Consider the following 20,033-nt stretch of genomic DNA (forward strand, 5'->3'; position numbering starts at 1 on the left):
CAGACAGCCAGACACACAGAGTGATATCATGTTACTTTTAATAATGATAAATAAAGTGATAGATTTTATAAGGAAGTATAAGGTTCAATGTTGTTGCCTTCATAGCACTGACACCTAAAATATTTATGTTGATATTTTTCATACTTAAGTAACACTCTTTTGACAACAAACTTGTTGATAGCATGACCAATATAATGTAACAGGATGTCTATGTGTCTGTCTGCGTGGAACCGATATGGTTCTCCTAAGACCAGTGCAGGGTTATACCAATTTTGGAGGAATGTTCATCCACCCTTTCAACAAAATTTAACTGCAGAAAAAAGACCCCCAAAAAAATTTGTTTTCTGCCTTCAAAATATAAACGTATACCTTTTGCTCCCTAAAGTGCCCCTAGACGCCTTTAGGGGCGTTGCCGCTAGTGACCAAATAAAAAAGTAAGAATTAAAAAAGAAAATATTATGGTTCCTTCCACATTTTTTAATCATGTGACACAAGGGTAAAGTTAAAAGACACATAACACGAAAAAAAGGTCTACCATTAAAATACAAATATTAGGAAACAATCTTTTTCTTTATAGTAGGTAATCCAGGGATATAAAGATAGATAAAAATATATTGCAATAGTTTTTTATTGCATCGTATTATAGTGGATTGTAAATCAAAACTTTAAAATTAATTACAGTTTTTAAAGTATAAAAATTCCTATCCTTATTATATGAAAAATCGTATAATAAATTAATACCCAGCTTATAAAACTATATTATAATAATTGTTGTATATCAAATCTGATTTTAAATGTATTTGCTCAATAGTATAATATAAGATATGTTGCTTTTATTTTGATATAGTTGTTTTAGGTATAGCCATAATTGTCTTTGTTTCCTATATTCTTTAACTTTCCTATTTCATCCTCTATGTCTTAACCTCTTTTCGAGGAAGCTTTGTGTTTATCAAGTTCGAAATTAATTCCTTATCATTATCCTAAACTAAGCGCAAATGTCGTCTTTTTTGACTTTCCTTTCATAAAGTGACGCGGCATGGATTGTTTATATTTTTTGATGCGCACGTTCGTTACTTTTGAATGAGATATGAGTGTGTGAAGATTTCGGAGAACAAAATTGGGCCTATCATTGGTCTCATAGTGCGTGAACGACCCTAGTATACCAGGGATTTGAAACCATAAGAACTTCAGGTAGAATTTGTTAATTTTATTAAGAAGAATGGTGTATAGGACGATTATATGTAGTTTTAAAAAGGCTTTAGCCAGCTAAACATGAAACTTAATAATGATTAATATATGTTTTAGTATTTTTTTTTATGTGCCTTTATTTTTGCATTTAACAATGATTTATTAAACCAAATAATTTTCCTTTAAAGCCAAAGTTTCCAAAGATTCTTAACCGTAGAGAAAAATGATTTTTAAAAAGCAATTAAGATTACGTGGTTATAAATAACTGGAATTATGAACTAATTGATTTTGTAATTTCAGGACTTTGAAATAATTTCATCAATAAATCTATAATCAAACCTGCTGTTGAAACTTGATGGTTCCTGGTATTGGGGGTTTGTATGTTCGCCAACAGATCTCGAGAACTTTCCGCTAATTCGGAAGTCATACTCAACCAAAGTGTCATGGTTGAGACAATTTCAAAGTATCTGATGAATAGGCGTTAGCATTCATCAAGAGATCAATAGCATCCAGTGATTATTGATGCAATAAACTGTGACAATTTTTTCTGTGAAATAAGTACCTAGTGAATCAATATGCCACTAACCAAAAAGCAGAAAATTGAGCGAGCTATCGCTATTGGCAGTGAACGGCTAGAGGTGTTTGACGAACAGTTAAAAGTGTTTTATGACAATCTAAAAGCCTGCCAAAGTTTTAGTTCATGTGAAAATGTGAATGTAAAATCAATTCGTGACATTTTTAGTGAGGTCAAGGACCAATCTGACCTAATAAAAAGTCTAAAACCTGCCGTGGAGACTAGTGAGCTGCGCGAGTTCAAGCGTGATTTGGATGAAGCTAGTGAGCAGAAAACTGTTGCAGATAAAGTTTATACGTCGTTGGAGCAGTGTACAAAAATTCTGTACTGGCTTGACAATGATTCAGACGACGCGAGGTCAAGCACTGTCGCCAGGAACCTCGACGTCATTGAGAAGGTGAAGATGGACATGGGAGTGCTTAAAATTTCCATGGAGTTGCGCCAAGAAGTACGTGATATGTACCGAAGGCTTAGAGAGATGGAACGTCGTTCATCTAACTTGGATGAGAGTGGGACACCTGCCATGCTCTCCAGAAGTATGTCTGCCGTGGATATTTGGAGTTCCAACTCGCAGTATGGGCGCTGGGACAACAGTTTGTTGCCGTCCTTCGACGGTACTGACACGGATTACCCAAACTTTAAACAGGTCTTTAAGGATCTATGCTCTGGTTACGGATTTGCTGACCAGAGGTTAAGTCTGATGTTGTGTATGGAGAAGGTGATAACCAACCCGGAACTACGCAAGCAAGTGTCAGCGATTAGAGATCATAATGAACAATGGTCGTTTCTCGATCAGATGTTTTTATCAAACACTCGCCGGTTCATGAGGATTTTAACTAAGCTGAACAAGATGAAACCTGTGGATAAACCTGTGGACGTGGTTAGTGCAATTGCTACCTTCAAGAGCATGATGCAGGAAGTAGAAGCCATCGTTGGTTCTGCAGCTAAGGATTACAACCACCTAACTCTTATTCATATTTTCAAAGACAAGTGCCCTGAAAATTTGAGAGAGAAAATTATGATGGAGCTAGGTAGCATGAACCAACCAAACATCCAGAAGATTGTAGAACTGCTGGAGAGGACCAGGGGAGCAATGTTGGCCGGTGATATGTCCTACGACACTAGCGCCGGCAAGAGAAATCGTGACAGAGCTGCCGCCGCGCAAGTGTCTGGCCGCAGCGACAATAAGAATGGAAAGGCTGGAAAGGACAAGGCTTCCAAGTGGAACAGTGCATGTCCTGTGGAGAGCTGCAAGGAGAAACACCCGATTTTCCGTTGCCTCACGTTTAAGAAGATGGATGTGGTTGACAGAAAGAAAGTTGTCCAGCAGAAGAAGTTATGTGAACTCTGCCTGTGTGACGGCCATGCTGCTGACAAGTGTAATAAATCGGATAAGCTTGGTGTTTGTGGCACCAATAATTGCGACAGATATCATTCTAGGTTGCTCCATGAGGCTAGTGCTGGTGTGAATACAGTCTACAAGTCAAGTTCTGCACCCAGCCCCTGCACCTTCTTACTTCAGTTAGTTCCTGTTGTAGCACCTGGCGGCGGCACCTGCCACGCCACTGTCATGTTTGACTCTGGTGCAAATTTGCCACTTGTGTCTGAGAAGTTATCCAACAAGTTGAAGCTGAAATCTACTGGCAGATATACAACTATTTCTGTAGCTGACGGCAGTGAGTCTTCCTGCCGCAATGTTGTGTTTTATCTAAAGGATAGGGACGGTAATTTGAGGGAGTTTGAGGCAGCTGTCATGCCTACCCTCGGCGGGGCCAACGAGATGCGCTCGGTCCACCCCGAAACTGCCGCCGAGATATTTAAAATGCCGCCAGAAAGATTTACATATATTAGTGGAGGCTTAGATATCATCATTGGAAATACACATCCTGACGTGTTTCCATCAACCTACCAGAAAGTGGGCCAGTCTATGTTGTGGCGAACCATTTTTGGTAGTGGTTTTATCTGTACGAGTGCTGACGGTGGAGCTGGAGATCAAAAGTCGGCATATAAGGCTGTCAGTGTCAGTGGAGGCACCTTGCCAGACTTTCTGACGTCTGAATCGTTTGGCGTACAGCCGCAGGCACTTTGTCCAGGATGTACTGCCTGTCAAGAAGGCAAGGCTATGGCCGACGGCACTACCTGGGACCAGCGTGAGAGGCAGAGGATAATTGAGGCAGGTTTAACACTAGACTTGCAGTCCAACAAGTGGACAGATCAATATGCTTATATTGAAGATCCTCACACTTTACCCTACAATGAGAGTTTAGCCCGCAAAATTGCTGAAAAGGATCGTGCCAAGATGGTCAAGGAAGGTACCTATGGAATGTATGTGGAGGTATTCAACGACGCCATATCCAGAGGCATGTTTAAAAAAGCCACGCCTGAAGAATTGCAGTATGAAGGGCCTAAGTCTTGTTCATCAATAGTGGTTGCTTTCAAGGAGGATTCAAGTTCCACACCCATGAGATTGTGTGCAAATAGTTCTCTGACGTTCAAAGGTACCAGTTTTAATAACATAATGCTGGGAGGTCCGCCGCCAATGCAGAAGATTTTTTATCATTTGTTGCTTTTTCCAATTTCCAAGTTTTATAACTCCATCCTGGCCACAGAGTTCGACAGCCAGATGAAGAGAGTTTTATTTTCCCCGACGCCAGACGGTCCACTTGAAATTTACCTGACTAAAGTTGTGAATTTTGGCGAGTTGGCTGCGGGAAATTTGGCAGTTACAGCCCTGAAGTTGACGTCCCGCCTGTTCGGCGGAAAGAGTGAAGCAGAGGTCAAGGAGATGTATGGAGAGGGGCAGATAAACGGTAGTGAAATTGTTGCTAAACCTGAATTATGGAAGGAGCCACAAATACCTACCTACCCTGATGAGGATTTCAAGTTACCTCAGATTCCAGTTGCAGTCAAGCTTGAGAAGCACAGCTTCATAGATGACGTTATTTCGGGAGCAGGATCGGTGCCAGAAGCCAAGGAGATGATGAAAGTAGCCGACAGAATTATCGGCAAAGGTAGTTTTTCCTTCAAACAAGTCATTTATTCTGGAGATGATTGCCAGCCAACCAAGGTGCTTGGGCTGATATGGAAGCCAGCCACCGATGTGTTATCCATCGCCACAAGAGTCAACCAAGATGGTAAAGTCAAGGGAAAGAAGGTGAAAGAGGATGCTGATTTGTACAACCTCCAGGACGCCTTGGACGAGAATCTGACAAAGAAGATGGTCCACAGGTTCGCCGCCCAGACCTTCGACCCGATCGGGCTTTGCAGCCCTATTCTGTTGAGAATTAAACTTGTCCTGCGGAAAACATGTTTGCTGAATTTGGGCTGGCAAGATTTCATTCCAAAAAGTCTACGGGATGAACTTGTTAAGTCGCTGGAGGACAGAGCTGAGGTCGCTAAATTGGAGTTTGACCGTTGTGTGGTCCCGGAGGAACCAACTGGCCTTCCATCCTTGATGATGTTTTCGGATGGGTCATCAGAGGCTTATGCATGTATGGCATATTTGAGGTGGCCAACTAGACAAGGATTTGAAACGTTTCTGCTAGCCACCAAGTCAAGAGTTGCGCCGGTCAAGTGTGAATCAATTCCACGCCTTGAATTGATGGGTTGCCAGATGTCCACAAGGTTGTCAAAGTCCATCAGAGATGCCCTGCCCTTTGATGTTATCAGAGTGATGTACTTTACTGATTCATCGTGTGTTTTATCACAAATAGTTTCCAACAGTGCTATGTTGAACACATTTAATTCTCATCGCATTGGAGAAATTCAATCTGCAACCAACAAGGATGACTGGAGGTGGGTCCCGGGGACACACAATGTTGCAGATTTGGGCACCAGAAGCACCTGCAAGGTATCAGATTTGGGACCAGGTTCCAGGTACAGATTGGGCCCAGAATGGTTGCGCCAGGATGAAAGTGCGTGGCCGGTGAAAACTGCCGAACAAGTCAAGCAGGATTTACCACCAGAGGAGTTGAATACCAAAATGGTTAAGTTATGTTCAATGAAAGTTGCCGGAGAAGCCGCTGAAGATGTCTTTAGGTTTAAGCACAGGAGATCATTTGGACAGGCCAAACGTATTATGGCAGCTGTCCTGCAAGTAGCGAACACCTGGTTGAAGAAGCTAAAGAGCAGACAAGAAGGTAAGACTACAGCCGCTGGTAGTCATGTAGCAGCCGCAGATTCTGTGTACAAGCCGTCTTTGTACAATTTTATGGCGGCGGCGGAACTTTTCATTGTGTCATGTAGCCAACAGGATGAGTGGATAAATGACGCTAAAGGCAATTATGCGTCATTGAATCCATTAGTGCATGAAGTATCATTGACCTGGCCTGTCGTTGGTCCCGGAGGAAATTATGTGACCAGGGAGATGAGAATTCTTAAAATGGTTGGTCGTGGAGAGCCCGTCATTGACGCCATTACTGGTGGCCGTAAAATGATATTTGAAGACATGCCAGGTTTAATAATTTTGGAGCCTGGTAATTGGTTAGCTGCTGTTTTTATGAGAGAAGCGCATGTTGAGCTTCACTCTGGTGTCCGTGGAACTTTAGCTGAGAGCCGCCGTTGGTGCTGGATTGTGAAGGCAAGGAGGTTGTCCATCATGGAAGTGAAGAAGTGTTGGCCCTGCAGTGTTGAGAGGGCCAAGGAATGTCGTACTACCATGAAGGATGTGTTACCTGACAAGTTGGTCCCGAGCAGGCCTTTTGAAGCTGTGCAAGTCGACCTGATGGGTCCGCTGGTTACGAGGAGAGCTGCCGCCAAAACGAGGAGTCAGACAGCAACGAAGAAGGTGTGGGTGTTCGTGGTGGTCTGCAGGTTCTCAGGGGCGTTATGGTTAGATGCCTTGGAAAAGTATGATACCAGCAGTATCCTGTTGTCCCTGCGCAAGTTGGAGGCTGTTCATTGTCTGCCGAAGGTCATAGTAAGCGACATGGGCACACAATTATCCGGTGCTCGCAAGGTTTTAGAGCAGAAGTTGGGCAGCCAGGTAGAGTTTTCTTGGTCTCAGATCCCGGCCCGAGCCCACCATTTTATTGGGCAAGCTGAGAAAATGGTGGGATTAACCAAGAGATTGCTGTCCAAGAAGTTGGTGAATAGTTCTGTTAATTTCAACGAGCTCCTGGTGCTGTTGGCAGAGGTTAGCAAGTTGATGAATAGCAGACCATTGACGATAGAAGCTGCGAACGACGTGGAGAATTGGCGGCTGATTACCCCTGGCCAGCTGCTGGGAAATGTTGACCGCCAGCCGTTGTGCAATGTGGCGATGAAACCGGAGGACCAAATTTCCTCCAGGTTGAAGTTGTTAGAAGATTTGTCTGCCCAGTTTTGGACTGCCGACTGCCAGGAGATCCTACCGAAGATATTACGGATGTCCAAGTGGAAGGATGAAATGGCGGAGCCACTAGCCGACGGAGATATAGTTCTGGTTACGAGTACCAATCCGCTGATGAGATGTTTGCGGATGGGCCGAGTGACGAGGATTGAGGATGGGAGAAAGACTGCAAGAGTCTTGTTCAGGCTGTCAGATAAATCTCCCCTGGAAGAACATGCTGTATCAGTCAGGCAGTTGTTAAAAATTATGATTAATAATTGATTCTTATTTTATGGAAATTGAATTTTTTTTTAGTAAAAAGCCACATTTTCATATGCCTATTTTATGCCTAAAATAAGAATCAAATGAAATGCGATTAATTTTTATTCTATTTCATATGCTCAAATTTAATTTTATTGAGTTTAATTTCTTTTCAAAAGTACAATTTATTATAAAACTTACCTGAAAAATTTACCAAAAAGAAATAAATGTGTCGAGGTTGCGTGATTCGATATTTATTCTAAGAAAAAATCAAGTATTTTTTTAGCAGATTTTTTTTAAAAATTATATATGAATTTCAATCAAGTAAAACATTTTATTCAGATCAAGGAATGATTGAAAATTCATATTTAAAGTCTCATATTTTTTTTACAAAGAAAAATTGGTATTTTTTTTTCATAATTCCGATGAAAATTCTAACGAAGATATTATTATTTTGCTATTATTTAAGTATTGAAAAGTTTATTGTTGATTAAGATAGTACAGTTCTTATTCATTAAGTTTGAAAAACTTTCTGCCCAAGGATTTTGAAACATTTTTTCTTACTACTCTTTTTGATGCTTAACAAATTTAGTTTTAAGTACCTATAAATCTTAATTTTCTTGTCTAAGATTTATTTCGTTTTATTTTACCATTATTTGTTTACATTTCAACCTGATTTCGTAGGTACTTATTGATTTATTAATAATGATTTATTACCTATTGATTATGAAATGATTATTATTTAGTATAAGTTGTTATATTTACAACATCATGATTAATAGGATTATCCATTTTAGGATTTGAGTATGTGATCTTGTGAGTGTCATGTGCATGGAATATTGTATGGTACAAACCAATCCCCATCCTTCTATCCTAAAATGTGAGGTATTATGAGTCCTAGTGAGGAGTATAATATTGTGTATGCATTTCACGGGGTTTCATTTAGTTAGGAGCAAAATTGTCACGTTTTCGGGATGTGGCCATTCTCATGTGATTATGGTGAGTTGAGTTTAGTGAGAAATGTTGCTAGTGCTCAGCGCAAAAAAACCTTGAATCTCGTTAAGGAAGTTAATTTGACTTTCAAACGGGGGGTGTGTCTTAACCTCTTTTCGAGGAAGCTTTGTGTTTATCAAGTTCGAAATTAATTCCTTATCATTATCCTAAACTAAGCGCAAATGTCGTCTTTTTTGACTTTCCTTTCATAAAGTGACGCGGCATGGATTGTTTATATTTTTTGATGCGCACGTTCGTTACTTTTGAATGAGATATGAGTGTGTGAAGATTTCGGAGAACAAAATTGGGCCTATCATTGGTCTCATAGTGCGTGAACGACCCTAGTATACCAGGGATTTGAAACCATAAGAACTTCAGGTAGAATTTGTTAATTTTATTAAGAAGAATGGTGTATAGGACGATTATATGTAGTTTTAAAAAGGCTTTAGCCAGCTAAACATGAAACTTAATAATGATTAATATATGTTTTAGTATTTTTTTTTATGTGCCTTTATTTTTGCATTTAACAATGATTTATTAAACCAAATAATTTTCCTTTAAAGCCAAAGTTTCCAAAGATTCTTAACCGTAGAGAAAAATGATTTTTAAAAAGCAATTAAGATTACGTGGTTATAAATAACTGGAATTATGAACTAATTGATTTTGTAATTTCAGGACTTTGAAATAATTTCATCAATAAATCTATAATCAAACCTGCTGTTGAAACTTGATGGTTCCTGGTATTGGGGGTTTGTATGTTCGCCAACAGATCTCGAGAACTTCCCGCTAATTCGGAAGTCATACTCAACCAAAGTGTCATGGTTGAGACACTCTAGTCCTGATTTATGAACAAGGTTATTAGATATAATCCAATTTTGGTTTTCTTCTTCTTCAAAATATATAACATAATTAGCTTAGTTCTGGGTTAAACAGTTTTTCCTCTCTGGAGTAGTGGAAAATACGATGCTTTTATACAAAATAACTTTTTGATCACTGAACCCCTCCACCCCCTGTTCCCCACCTATTTTCTAATTGACTTGAAAATAAGAGGGAGGGTAAACCCCTCCACCCCCCGTCCCCCCACCTATTTTCTAATTGACTTGAAAATAAGAGAGAGGGTAAACCCCTTCACCCCCCGTCCCCCACCTATTTTCTAATTGACTTGAAAATAAGAGGGAGGGTAATCTCTGTTTATTTGCTTAGTATTTTAGGTCTGATTAGGTTAGGTTATAACAGGTACTGAATAGCCCTGCATGGCTAGCCCCCCCCCCCCTCCCCACCCCAAAAGGGTTAGTAATAGGAAAAAAACTACCCGACCTTATTAATGAATCGGAAATAAAGGAAGACCTTTTTTAATCCACTCTATGGGTTAGCAGCGTATTCTTACGAGTCTAATACGTTATTTGTACTTTTAAATTATTCTTGGATAACATTGATTAGTCCCAAAAATGCGAATGCTTTATAACAAGTCTAGATAAAACTAGGCTGTAATGTTTTTCTCGTATTCATTCGAATCCGGTGGATAGGAACCGGTTCTCATCCATACGAAAAAACTATGTCTAGCATCGTATTATATCCAGCTTTATTTCCAGCTGCCGAAGGCACGGGCTAAAAAAAACTGGTTTTAATCTTATAATTGTACATTCTATATCCGCGGAAAGCCGTTTATAATACGATGCGAGAAATAACTATTCTCGTATTCATTCGAATCCAGTGGATAGGAACCGGTTCTCATCCATACGAAAAAACTATGTCTAGCATCGTATTATATCCAGCTTTATTTCCAGCTGCCGAAGGCACGGGCTAAAAAAAACTGGTTTTAATCTTATAATTGTACATTCTATATCCGTGGAAAGCCGTTTATAATACGATGAAAGAACTAACTATTAAACAACAAAGTAACAGCTTGCAGTAACATGCAGGGATCTAAAGGGATAAGACAATAGCTGATGATATGAAGTACATCCCCAATGAGGTATCCAAAAATTTACCCTTTCTGTAGATTAAAATTAGTGTTTGAAACGTTTAACCACTCAACCAATCAAAATGCACTGAAGTCCCCAAAGTTGTTACGCCGACGAATAAGAAAGTGTTATTATAAATTTTGGGGACTAGTGTAAGAAACTGCCCTTTGTCCCCTCTCTCTCTCTGATTAACATGTTACCAATAGACATGATTGTTCTTGTTTGGACATAACAATTGTACCATCTATAATACAAAGTAGCTTGATGTCTGTCTTTGATGTTTGTCTAAATCTTCATCCCTTTACTTTCCAAACCTGCTGACTCAAATAAGAGACAAAAAAAGATTGCAAAGTTGTGGCTAAAGAGAGACATAATACGGGTTCTAGAAACATTTCACAGCATAAAATTGACTTTATTTTGATTGTAATAAATTCATTGTTGCTCTCCCAAAAAGTGCCTAGCCACAGACAGGTCCCCCCTACTTATTTTTGAAAACATTTAAATTAAGAGAGGGAAGGGTATAGAGAAAATTTGGGGGAGGAGGAATTTTTTTCTTTATTTATTTCTAACTCATGCGGAGCCAATACCTGTAATATCCTAATCCTGCGGAAATACCTTGTACTCAATAAATCTAACCTAGTCAAAGGTAAAACACTAACATAAACAAAAATATCTCCCCCCTCCCCCTATCTTTTTTCTGCAAATTATTGAAAAATACAATCATAGGAATGGTCTCTTAGAAAAGGAAAAATACTTGGATTGTTATGTAGACTTGAAACTTTGATTAGTCTCTTGTTAAAAATGACGCTTTTCTATACTAAGATTCTGTCTGTCTGTACATCCAAGCATCCAGACGGATAGCTCTGATCATTTACTTAATTAACGATTTATAAAAACGCTTCAGGTAGTGGATATTAGGCTGTTTTATTACACTAGTCCCCCAAGTCTTTTCTTATTCGTTGGCTTAACCTTGGAAACCAATCATATTTGAAGTTTGAATATTTCTTGAAAAATATTAAATAAATCAAAACTAGGGTGATTTCGTAGTGAAATATTACTGTTTATCAATATTTTGTAAATATTATTTTCCCGTAAATATATTAAAATTTCTTAATATCCCATGTACCCCGGAAGTCCAAACTTCACACCTTTCTGTATATTTCCTAATACATAGAAGGGGAATATTTAAATTGAAAATCTGAATATACTAATATATATTAACAGAGGGTAATATCTTGTTACCTTCTCAGCTGGTCAACAAATATTAAAAAATATGTTTTAATATTTCAAAACCCGCTAAATTAGAATAAGGTTTGGTGAATATATTTTTGATGTATATTCACTAAATCTCGTAAGTACTGAAATAAATATAATCTATTTTTCCTTATTCCGTTCAATTTTGCTTCGACTCTTATACATTTATATTCTGATTATTCAGTTCTGACACTATACAAGTGTTAATGTCTTTTTGTCCTACCGTTTCAGTGCTTTTATGGATGTTGTCATCCTTGTTAATTATGTTTTCGTTGGCTTTAGATCTTAGGGACTTTTATTGAATTTTGATTGGTTTGTTCATTTAGTTCAGTGTCTAAACTTTTCAACCTCTAATTTTATCTACAGATGGGGCAAGACTGTGTCTCATCATTTATCGGCCATTGTATGTTGTCATGTAAGTGTAACTTTTTTCTTTAATTAAGTGTATTTTTTTTTAATGTTTCTTCCAATGATTTTAAAAGTTAGTCATGACTTGACTTGTTGTTTGCCTTTTTTTCAATATGAAAAGCCACAGAGACTATGGCTGCCGAACCCTGAATGAAAGAAAAGCTTTTCTAGTATGGCTTTGAAACCAATTAATATCCGCTGCATTTTCCATAATTTTCCACGGATATTAAAATAAAAAAGTTTGCATCCTTTAATACACCAATTTATCAGCCATTGTCTTATCAAAATTAAACTAGGAAACGGCTATACTTTATTTATTCCACTCCTTGGGGGGGGGGGGGGCTATAAACATAGATATCATACGTGTCCTGTGACTTTACAAAGCCGGTCCAGGATATCATATTCTTAATGAATTCCGGCGAGGGGGGGGGGGGGTTGTTTTACAATGATGCATAAATGATGAAAATTAGCTATTTATCTATTAATTATACATTTAATATATTTTAAGTACAACTACGGACAAACAGACATCCTGTTAATTTTAATGTAAAACAGTAAACACACATGAAAGAAAGTAGGGGGGGGGGGGGTAGTATTTATCCGTATCATATTTCGCTTTACCATAGAGGGAAAGGGGTTGGCGTTGCGTTGGGATAGGATAGGAGGATAGGACATTTGAGGATAAATTTAATTCCCCTCTCATCTCTAAATATAATAATATAACTATTCATTATCATAAACAGCTTTCCACAGACATTAAAATTCTTTCTTATTATTATTTGATTAGAATTGAAAATATCCTAAATGCCTACACCAATTTATCAGCCATTGTCTTATCAAAATTAAAATAGGAAATTTATTTAATATTATATATATTCATAATTCTCCTCCTATTCTATCTATTCTTAATGAATTCCCGCGGCTTGGGGGGGGGGGAGGGTTTACAATGATGCACCAATAATGAAAATTAGCTCTTTATATAATATACCAAATACTCAAGTTTTTAAAATTTTGTCTTATTTTTCTACATAAATAAAAGTAAATCATTGTGTTTTTTGTTATATTTAAACATTGCTATTCAATATGTTTCTTTTTATTTAAACATTTTTGTACGAACACCGTGGCTGACCCAAAGATCAAATAACAATAAATCATATTATATTTAAATACTTGCACGCACACAAGGGAGTCTTTACTCTTTCTTTAGTAATATAAATGAATAAAGACATCCTACTTTTCTTTTCTTGTGATGTCAATGTTATAAGAAAGAATTTTTATTATGGATAAATAAATAAGAAATTAGCTGTACTAAATAAGTTTATTTCATAATATTCATACACAATTGAAAATAGAAATGCATTGCCATTATGATTCTTTAATTATACGTTTATTTTCAATTTTATTTCTTCATAATTTATTGATAATATTATTAAAGTTAAACAATATAGATGTATTAAAAATAAAATATGTACAAGAAGAATGATTGATCTCAAAGCAAACGGCTCATGGCTTAGCAGCTTACAAAAAATCTTTGACGTTTGATTTGGGAATAAGGTTATTGTAGCCGAGGAACATCAGTTCCTTAACCATTTGGGCCTTGAGGTTATACCTCCTTTTGCTGAAAAGCAATTTGAGATGGGAAAATATTCTTTCCACTCTCGAATTGCTGACCGGCAGAAGGATAAGGTTCCCCAATAGCTCCCTGATTTCGGCTGGATACTGGTCCTCTTCCAATAAGTTTTTCACAGTACCATGGATTAGATCCATGGTTGCGGATCTTGAACCTCAATTTTGCCCTGAATCTTTAAGTGTTAATATCCGCTTTTATGGAAGAAGAAGTTATAAAAAATCCTTGTTAGTTCCAAAATGAGGGTGGGGGAAGGGGAAGATAACATGACACCTAGGCTTTATAAGTTAACCCCCCCCCCCAAAAAAAATAAAATCCCCTATATGACGATTGATATATATGATTTTGAGTTTTGACCCATCCCCCCCCCTTCCCTATTTAAGAAGGGTTGACCAAAATGAGGGTGGGGGAAGGGGAAGATAACATGACACCTAGGCTTTATAAGTTAACCCCCCCCCCCAAAAAAAAAAATAAATCCCCTATATGACGATTGATATATATGATTTTGAGTTTTGACCTCTCCCCCTCCCCCCCCCCCCCCAAGAAATAACAAAAACATATGGTAATAGATAAAAGTTCCCCTTCTAACTAAGCGAAGCTTTTCTATAATTTGTATAAAAGGGTAAACCGTAAATGGATTAATTAAAATAAAAGATATATGTTGGCGTCGGCTATGAAGGCTTTTGGCCCGTGTTTTACAGACGGACAGAATACTTACTTATAATTTTGATTATACTAAATATACTTATACGTTTATGTTAATGTTTTGCATTAATGGATATTGTCATCCTTGTTAAAAATTTTCCACTCCACACATCCCAAATAACAAGCCGGAAGGTGATAATAGAAAGTTATAGTTATTAAGGAAGATTAATAATTTTAGCAAAAAAATAACACAAGTTCCCAAAGTTTTATAATAGCGTTTTCTTATTCGTTGGCTTAACAACTTTAGAGTTTTATTGAATTTTGATTAGTTGTTTCATTAAATTGAGTGTCCAAACGTTTCAACCGCTAAATCTAATCTACAGAAGGGGTAATTTTGTGTATCATCATTGGGGATAGACATCAATTTATCGCTCATTGTCTTATACCTTTAGCTCCTTGAACTATATCTGTTATCACCCTAGTAAAGCTATTAATCAAGATAATAAAACAAAATAATATCAATCATATTTATTTTATATAAAAAAGAAGTATTAAAACAATTTTTATCAGAAGCAGTTTTGGGAAATTCGCATATTTTGCAAATGGAGTATTAGTAGAAAATTAGGATCATGGAAAGAAAAACGAAGTTGCGGGCTTCATCGTACGTTCACAGTAGCTTATGAAGATTAGGTTAGGTTAGGTAAAGTAAATTTTAATGATTACCCGACAGGGTTAGAAAATATGCACCGCTTTTTGCTTCTTATAATTTCGGTATTTTTTAATTAACGTTAAGCTACAAAAAAAGCCAAGAAAGTTCTAGAAAATATGCCAAGGTTCCGTGATTCCTAATCATGCAAATCACATGATATTTAGCTAAAAAATATTTTATATTCTGTCCAGAAGGGTAGTGAGATATTACAGAATTTTAATATTTTATATCCCCTATATTTTGGACTATTTCACACCTCTCGGACAAGGGTCAGTATATACTCGTATATGGAAATATAATAATAAACCCCTTACACCCGATATTATCAGACTTTTTCCCACGGACCCCAAATAAAACGAAAATTAGCCGTTTATTGCCCTAACTTGAACATTTACAGAGTCAAAATAATATTTGAAACTTCACATATGAACTTTTACTGATTGCTTGGTTTATTGAGTTGAGTGTCCAAAAGGTTTCAACCACTAATTTTAATCTACAGAAGGGGTAATTTTGTGTATCATCATTGTGGATCTACATCACTTTAACGGCCATCGTGATTTTCATCATATTTTTTCCTTATTTAAATAATATTTTGTTTCTTCAATTATTTTTTGTCACTTTAAAATCGTTAATGTTCGTTTGTACAACTGTCTTATTTGTTGAACTTTGCTTTTGTGAATGTTGTCCTCCTTGTTAATGTCTTTTTCATTATAAATCATTAAAGGAGAAAATAAATTGTACAGCATGACCCTCGAAAAAGTATTTTTAAGCATCTGCAGCCCTTATTTCTCAATGAATTATTAAAAAATGCATATGTCCTTGTTCTCTATAGTATTCCACGTAAGTAGATATAAAAATTTTTTTTTTACCTCCATTAACACCAGAGATTTTTAGTGCTTTAGTTTTGAAAAAGTGACTGAGGAAAAAGTAACTTTTAACATGATACGACTTTTTTAGCAAAATTAAGCTAGAAATCCTTTTATTTTTGTTACTAGCAGAAACTTTATACAAAAATGAAATAAAAAATTTAGTTTTTGAGTAAAAAGCATTTTTTTACACATATTTTTTGAGTCTTTTTAGTTTAATGATATTTTGAAAAACTTACTTATTAGGCAAAATTGTTTAAGATTAAAAAACCAAATAAATCTCTATGAATATAGCAGGAAAATTGTTTTTGTTTCACAATCCTAACTTTAATAACAAAAAAGTTATAAAGAAAATAAAAATAAAACATAATGATTTTTTAGTCTAAAAAGCTTAATTTACCCCTTATTAAATAATTGAGATGTCAGAAAAGTAGGCGGAGCAACTGTCATAATTAATCCTTTTCTATAAATAAGGGTTAATAAATAACCTAAAATTTGCAAATAATCAATTCATTCAGTAGTATTTTTTGCCATTAAAAATTTATATTTTTTTGTGGAATAAAAAAGAAATATTTAGTTAACTTGTTTTTCTTTGTGTCTCATTATTCAGTTGCCAGAAAAACATAATATAACCATCAAAAAAATAAGAGAAACAAAAAAAATTTCTTTTTCTCAGTCACTTTTTCAAAACTTTAGCTCTAAAAATCTCCGGTGTTAATGGAGGTAAAAAAAATATTTTTATATCTACTTACGTGGAATACTATGGAGAACAAGGACATATGCATTTTTTAATAATTCATTGAGAAATAAGGGCTGCAGATGCTTAAAAATACTTTTTCGAGGGTCATGCTGTATAATTAAGATGAATATGTAAGGTAAATTATAAATTTTTAGACTTAAAGAACGCGTTCGATAATCCTTTATGCAAGCTTTTTTTTACGTTTAGCTATATATCTATAATACAAAGTAGAACGATGTCTGTCTGTGTGTTTGTCTGTTTGTAGCGAAGGATCTCGCTAACCGCTGAACCGATCGGGTTCTCCTTAACAGGGTAGCTTCTCATAGGTCCCAGGAAGGTTTATAACTATTTTGAGGGAGGGTACCACCACCCTCCCTAGAGAAATTAATTTTTTTTTAAATTTCTCAATTTTAGAAAGAGAGTTCAACGAAAAACAAACATCAAACGTAATTTTTTTTTACTTTTTCTTTTAAAATCTAAAATAAGAAATTGAATTACTAAATTCGACTCTCTCCTCCTCAAGTGCCCCTAGAGGCCTCTAGGGGCGTAGCCGCTAGTTCTTATATATATAGAAATAAGCTTTTTTAGTCTGTAGCGAATGATCTCTCTAACCACTTAACCGATATGGTCTTCCTTTACAGTGAAGCTACTGAAAGATCTCAGGATGTTTTTAGGCTATTTTTAGTCGTTAATTATATTAGCCAGCTGCAAAAAACAATTTATCAGGGTATGCTAGGGTATGGCAGTAATATCTTTTTTAGAGCCTTATAATAGAGTAAATATGCATATGTGTAATTTTTCAGAAAAAAAATTTAAAATCAATATTATTTTTAGACAAGTAAACTTCTTAAAAACCCTAATAAACTTTTGGTAACTTTTCCTCTGTAATTAAGGTCACAACTACATACTATGGCAAAAAGCACTAAAAAACACATAAGCTCGTTGTCTACGGCTTACCCATGAAATTTTATGATCAATCTTACTTTCAGTTGTAACTTTTTTGTTTCAAAAGTAAAAAACCTACCTTAAACTTAAACCATTGTTTTGATAGAACCAGCCTGACATCTGGCGACATAATGCAGTATAACAAACATACAACTATCCCCTGAAATATTGAGGTTAATGTACATTAGTGTAAAACAATAGAGGGGGAATGGGTTGAAATGTATGCTCCCCCGCCCCCCCATCCCCCATGGATTTCTTAACCCGGCCCATAATACTTAACCTAAACTTAACTATAACACCGCTTAAAAACTCTCCTCCTTTTTTCATAATCCCCTGAAGCCGGTGGGTGGGGTATTAATATGGACCACTGGTTGCTTACAGGTATATAGGCAATGCTTTTATATAAAGTAGTAAGCTTTTTTTGTCTGTAGCAAAGGATCTCGATAACTGCTGAGCCGATATGGTTCTCCTTTACAATGTAACATCTCCCAGGTCCTGGGTAGGTTTATAACTATTTTGGGGAAGACTGCGACCACCCATAGAAAGTAGGGTTGGGCCGGATACATTTTTGGCCGGATACCGGATACCGGATATCCGGCTGATTTCAAATGCCGGATATCCGGTATCCGGCCGGATATCCGGCCAACGCCGGATATCCGGCAAATATCCGGTTATCCGGCCAAATTACCGGATATCCGGCCGGATAACCGGCTAAATTACCAGATATTAAAGTAGCAAAAAAAAATTTATTAATAAACTTTTGAGATTTCATATATAAAATTTACATAAAGATAAACATATTCAAAAAATGTTCTTCTAGCTTCAATAATAAGAAAATTATAGCCATTTAAATTTTAAAAAGCAGAGATTTTTGGTGTAAAATATAAAAAAAGTTATAGCCGGATATCCGGCCGGATAGTTTCAATATCCGGTATCCGGCCACACCGGATATCCGGCCCAACCCTAATAGAAAGACAAGGTCCTCAAAATTTGTATTTTGTATTGGAGAAAAATAAATTGAAAATGGGAGGTTGCCAGATCACCCTTTGTTTAAGTGCCCCTAAAGGCCACTAGGGGCGTATCCGCCAGTGATTTTATAATTTAGCAAGATTAAAGTGAAGACTTGTGTAATATATTTTGTTACATTTTGGGGTGTTCAACCAATGATACATGAAATAGCAAAATTGCAACAAAAAAAAACTATAGCAAATAGTGGTGTTTAAAGAAGACTGTGAAGCAAACAAAGGGGGAAGTTTTTGCTTTAGTGATTATATTTTAATGGGCATAGAATGTATCATGACAGGGTAAAATTGCTCACATCGACATGACTTAATTGGTCAGTTCTTTCATCCAGTAGAAGTGAAGGGGAAGGAGTAATCGTTATTTTATCCAGTTAAAAGTTTAACTTTATTAAATTAAATGATAATCTGGTGTAAGATCCATGTAATTATAAATCCTTTTATATATTGTTATTAATTTATGATTTTTAAAAGCGAAGCTTTTCTATAATTAGGGTCGGTCCGTCCGTACGTCCGTAACGGATAACTTTTTTGTTAATTTAGGCATGTTAGAATTGTCCTATCGATTTCAAATTTTGCATGGTGATTTCTTTAATAGTTAGGTACGATTTAGAAAGCGTAGCAATTCTATAATCATCACCAAAATGTCCGTACGTCCATTTTAAACATGTTGATTTTTTTACTTTTTTAACAACAAATTTTTGTGTGATCTAATCATCCGATTGATCTGATTTTTGGTATATTGATTCCTGGGACAACAAAGTATAAAGTAATAAGCGAAGCAACTCTATAATCAAGTCCTAAAAATGTAAGTATGTCCATAAACATTATCCTGAATCAAGCAGTTTTTCAACAAATTTACTTACATTTTTGCTTTGACTCTTATACATATATATTATGATTATTCAGTTCTGACACTATACAAATATTAATGTCCGTTTGTCCTACCGTTTCAGTGCTTCGCTTTTATGGATGTTGTCATCCTTGTTCAATTACATGGTGCGGAAGGGAACGCACACCACAGTAAGGATTTTATTTCTAACAGATATTCAAAGAAAAATTCAGAGAGGGAGAGGACATTGGATTGAATGTAATTTGGTGCCCAATATTTTATAGACAGCATTTCTTATTCCAAGCATCTCTATAATTAATCAAGCCTTAAAATGCAACCATATTAATCGTTCTATATTTAATTAGTTTTGGGATAGATTTATAAGACATTTTGTTTAAACTTTTAATTGATATAAACTTATGATTTGCCTGACATTGATTTGTTTTTCTTTGCAATGATGATAGTCGTTATATTAAATTTAGTTGTAAATTTTCCTGTAAGTCTTAACATATTTTGTTTAGCTTTTCTCACAAAAAAATAACATTTAGTAAAATATTAAATTATGCCTATCCTATTTTATATATTGAAATTCAAAAACAAGGAATATGGAGATGAAAAAGATTGGAGTTTTTCCTCCAAGTGTATTATTGATCACAGAAACAAACCATCCTAAATTTATTCGATAATATGAAGGGGTAGGA

General features: G+C 36.0%; 1 protein-coding gene across 1 annotated transcript in view; it reads right to left on the reverse strand.

Moving 5' to 3' along the window:
• LOC145328993 (corticotropin-releasing factor receptor 1-like) overlaps positions 1 to 20,033 on the reverse strand; it is a 95,793-nt gene that overhangs the window by 8,960 nt on the left and 66,800 nt on the right. Inside the window, exon 17 of the mRNA XM_080172985.1 lies at positions 17,561 to 17,641. Coding sequence (XP_080029111.1) covers positions 17,561 to 17,641 — 81 coding nt within the window. The remainder of the gene's footprint in view (positions 1 to 17,560; positions 17,642 to 20,033) is intronic.

This window comes from Acartia tonsa, chromosome 9, assembly GCF_053477335.1.
Source record: "Acartia tonsa isolate MP-2025a chromosome 9, ASM5347733v1, whole genome shotgun sequence".
NCBI classification, from domain to species: Eukaryota; Metazoa; Arthropoda; class Copepoda; order Calanoida; family Acartiidae; genus Acartia; species Acartia tonsa.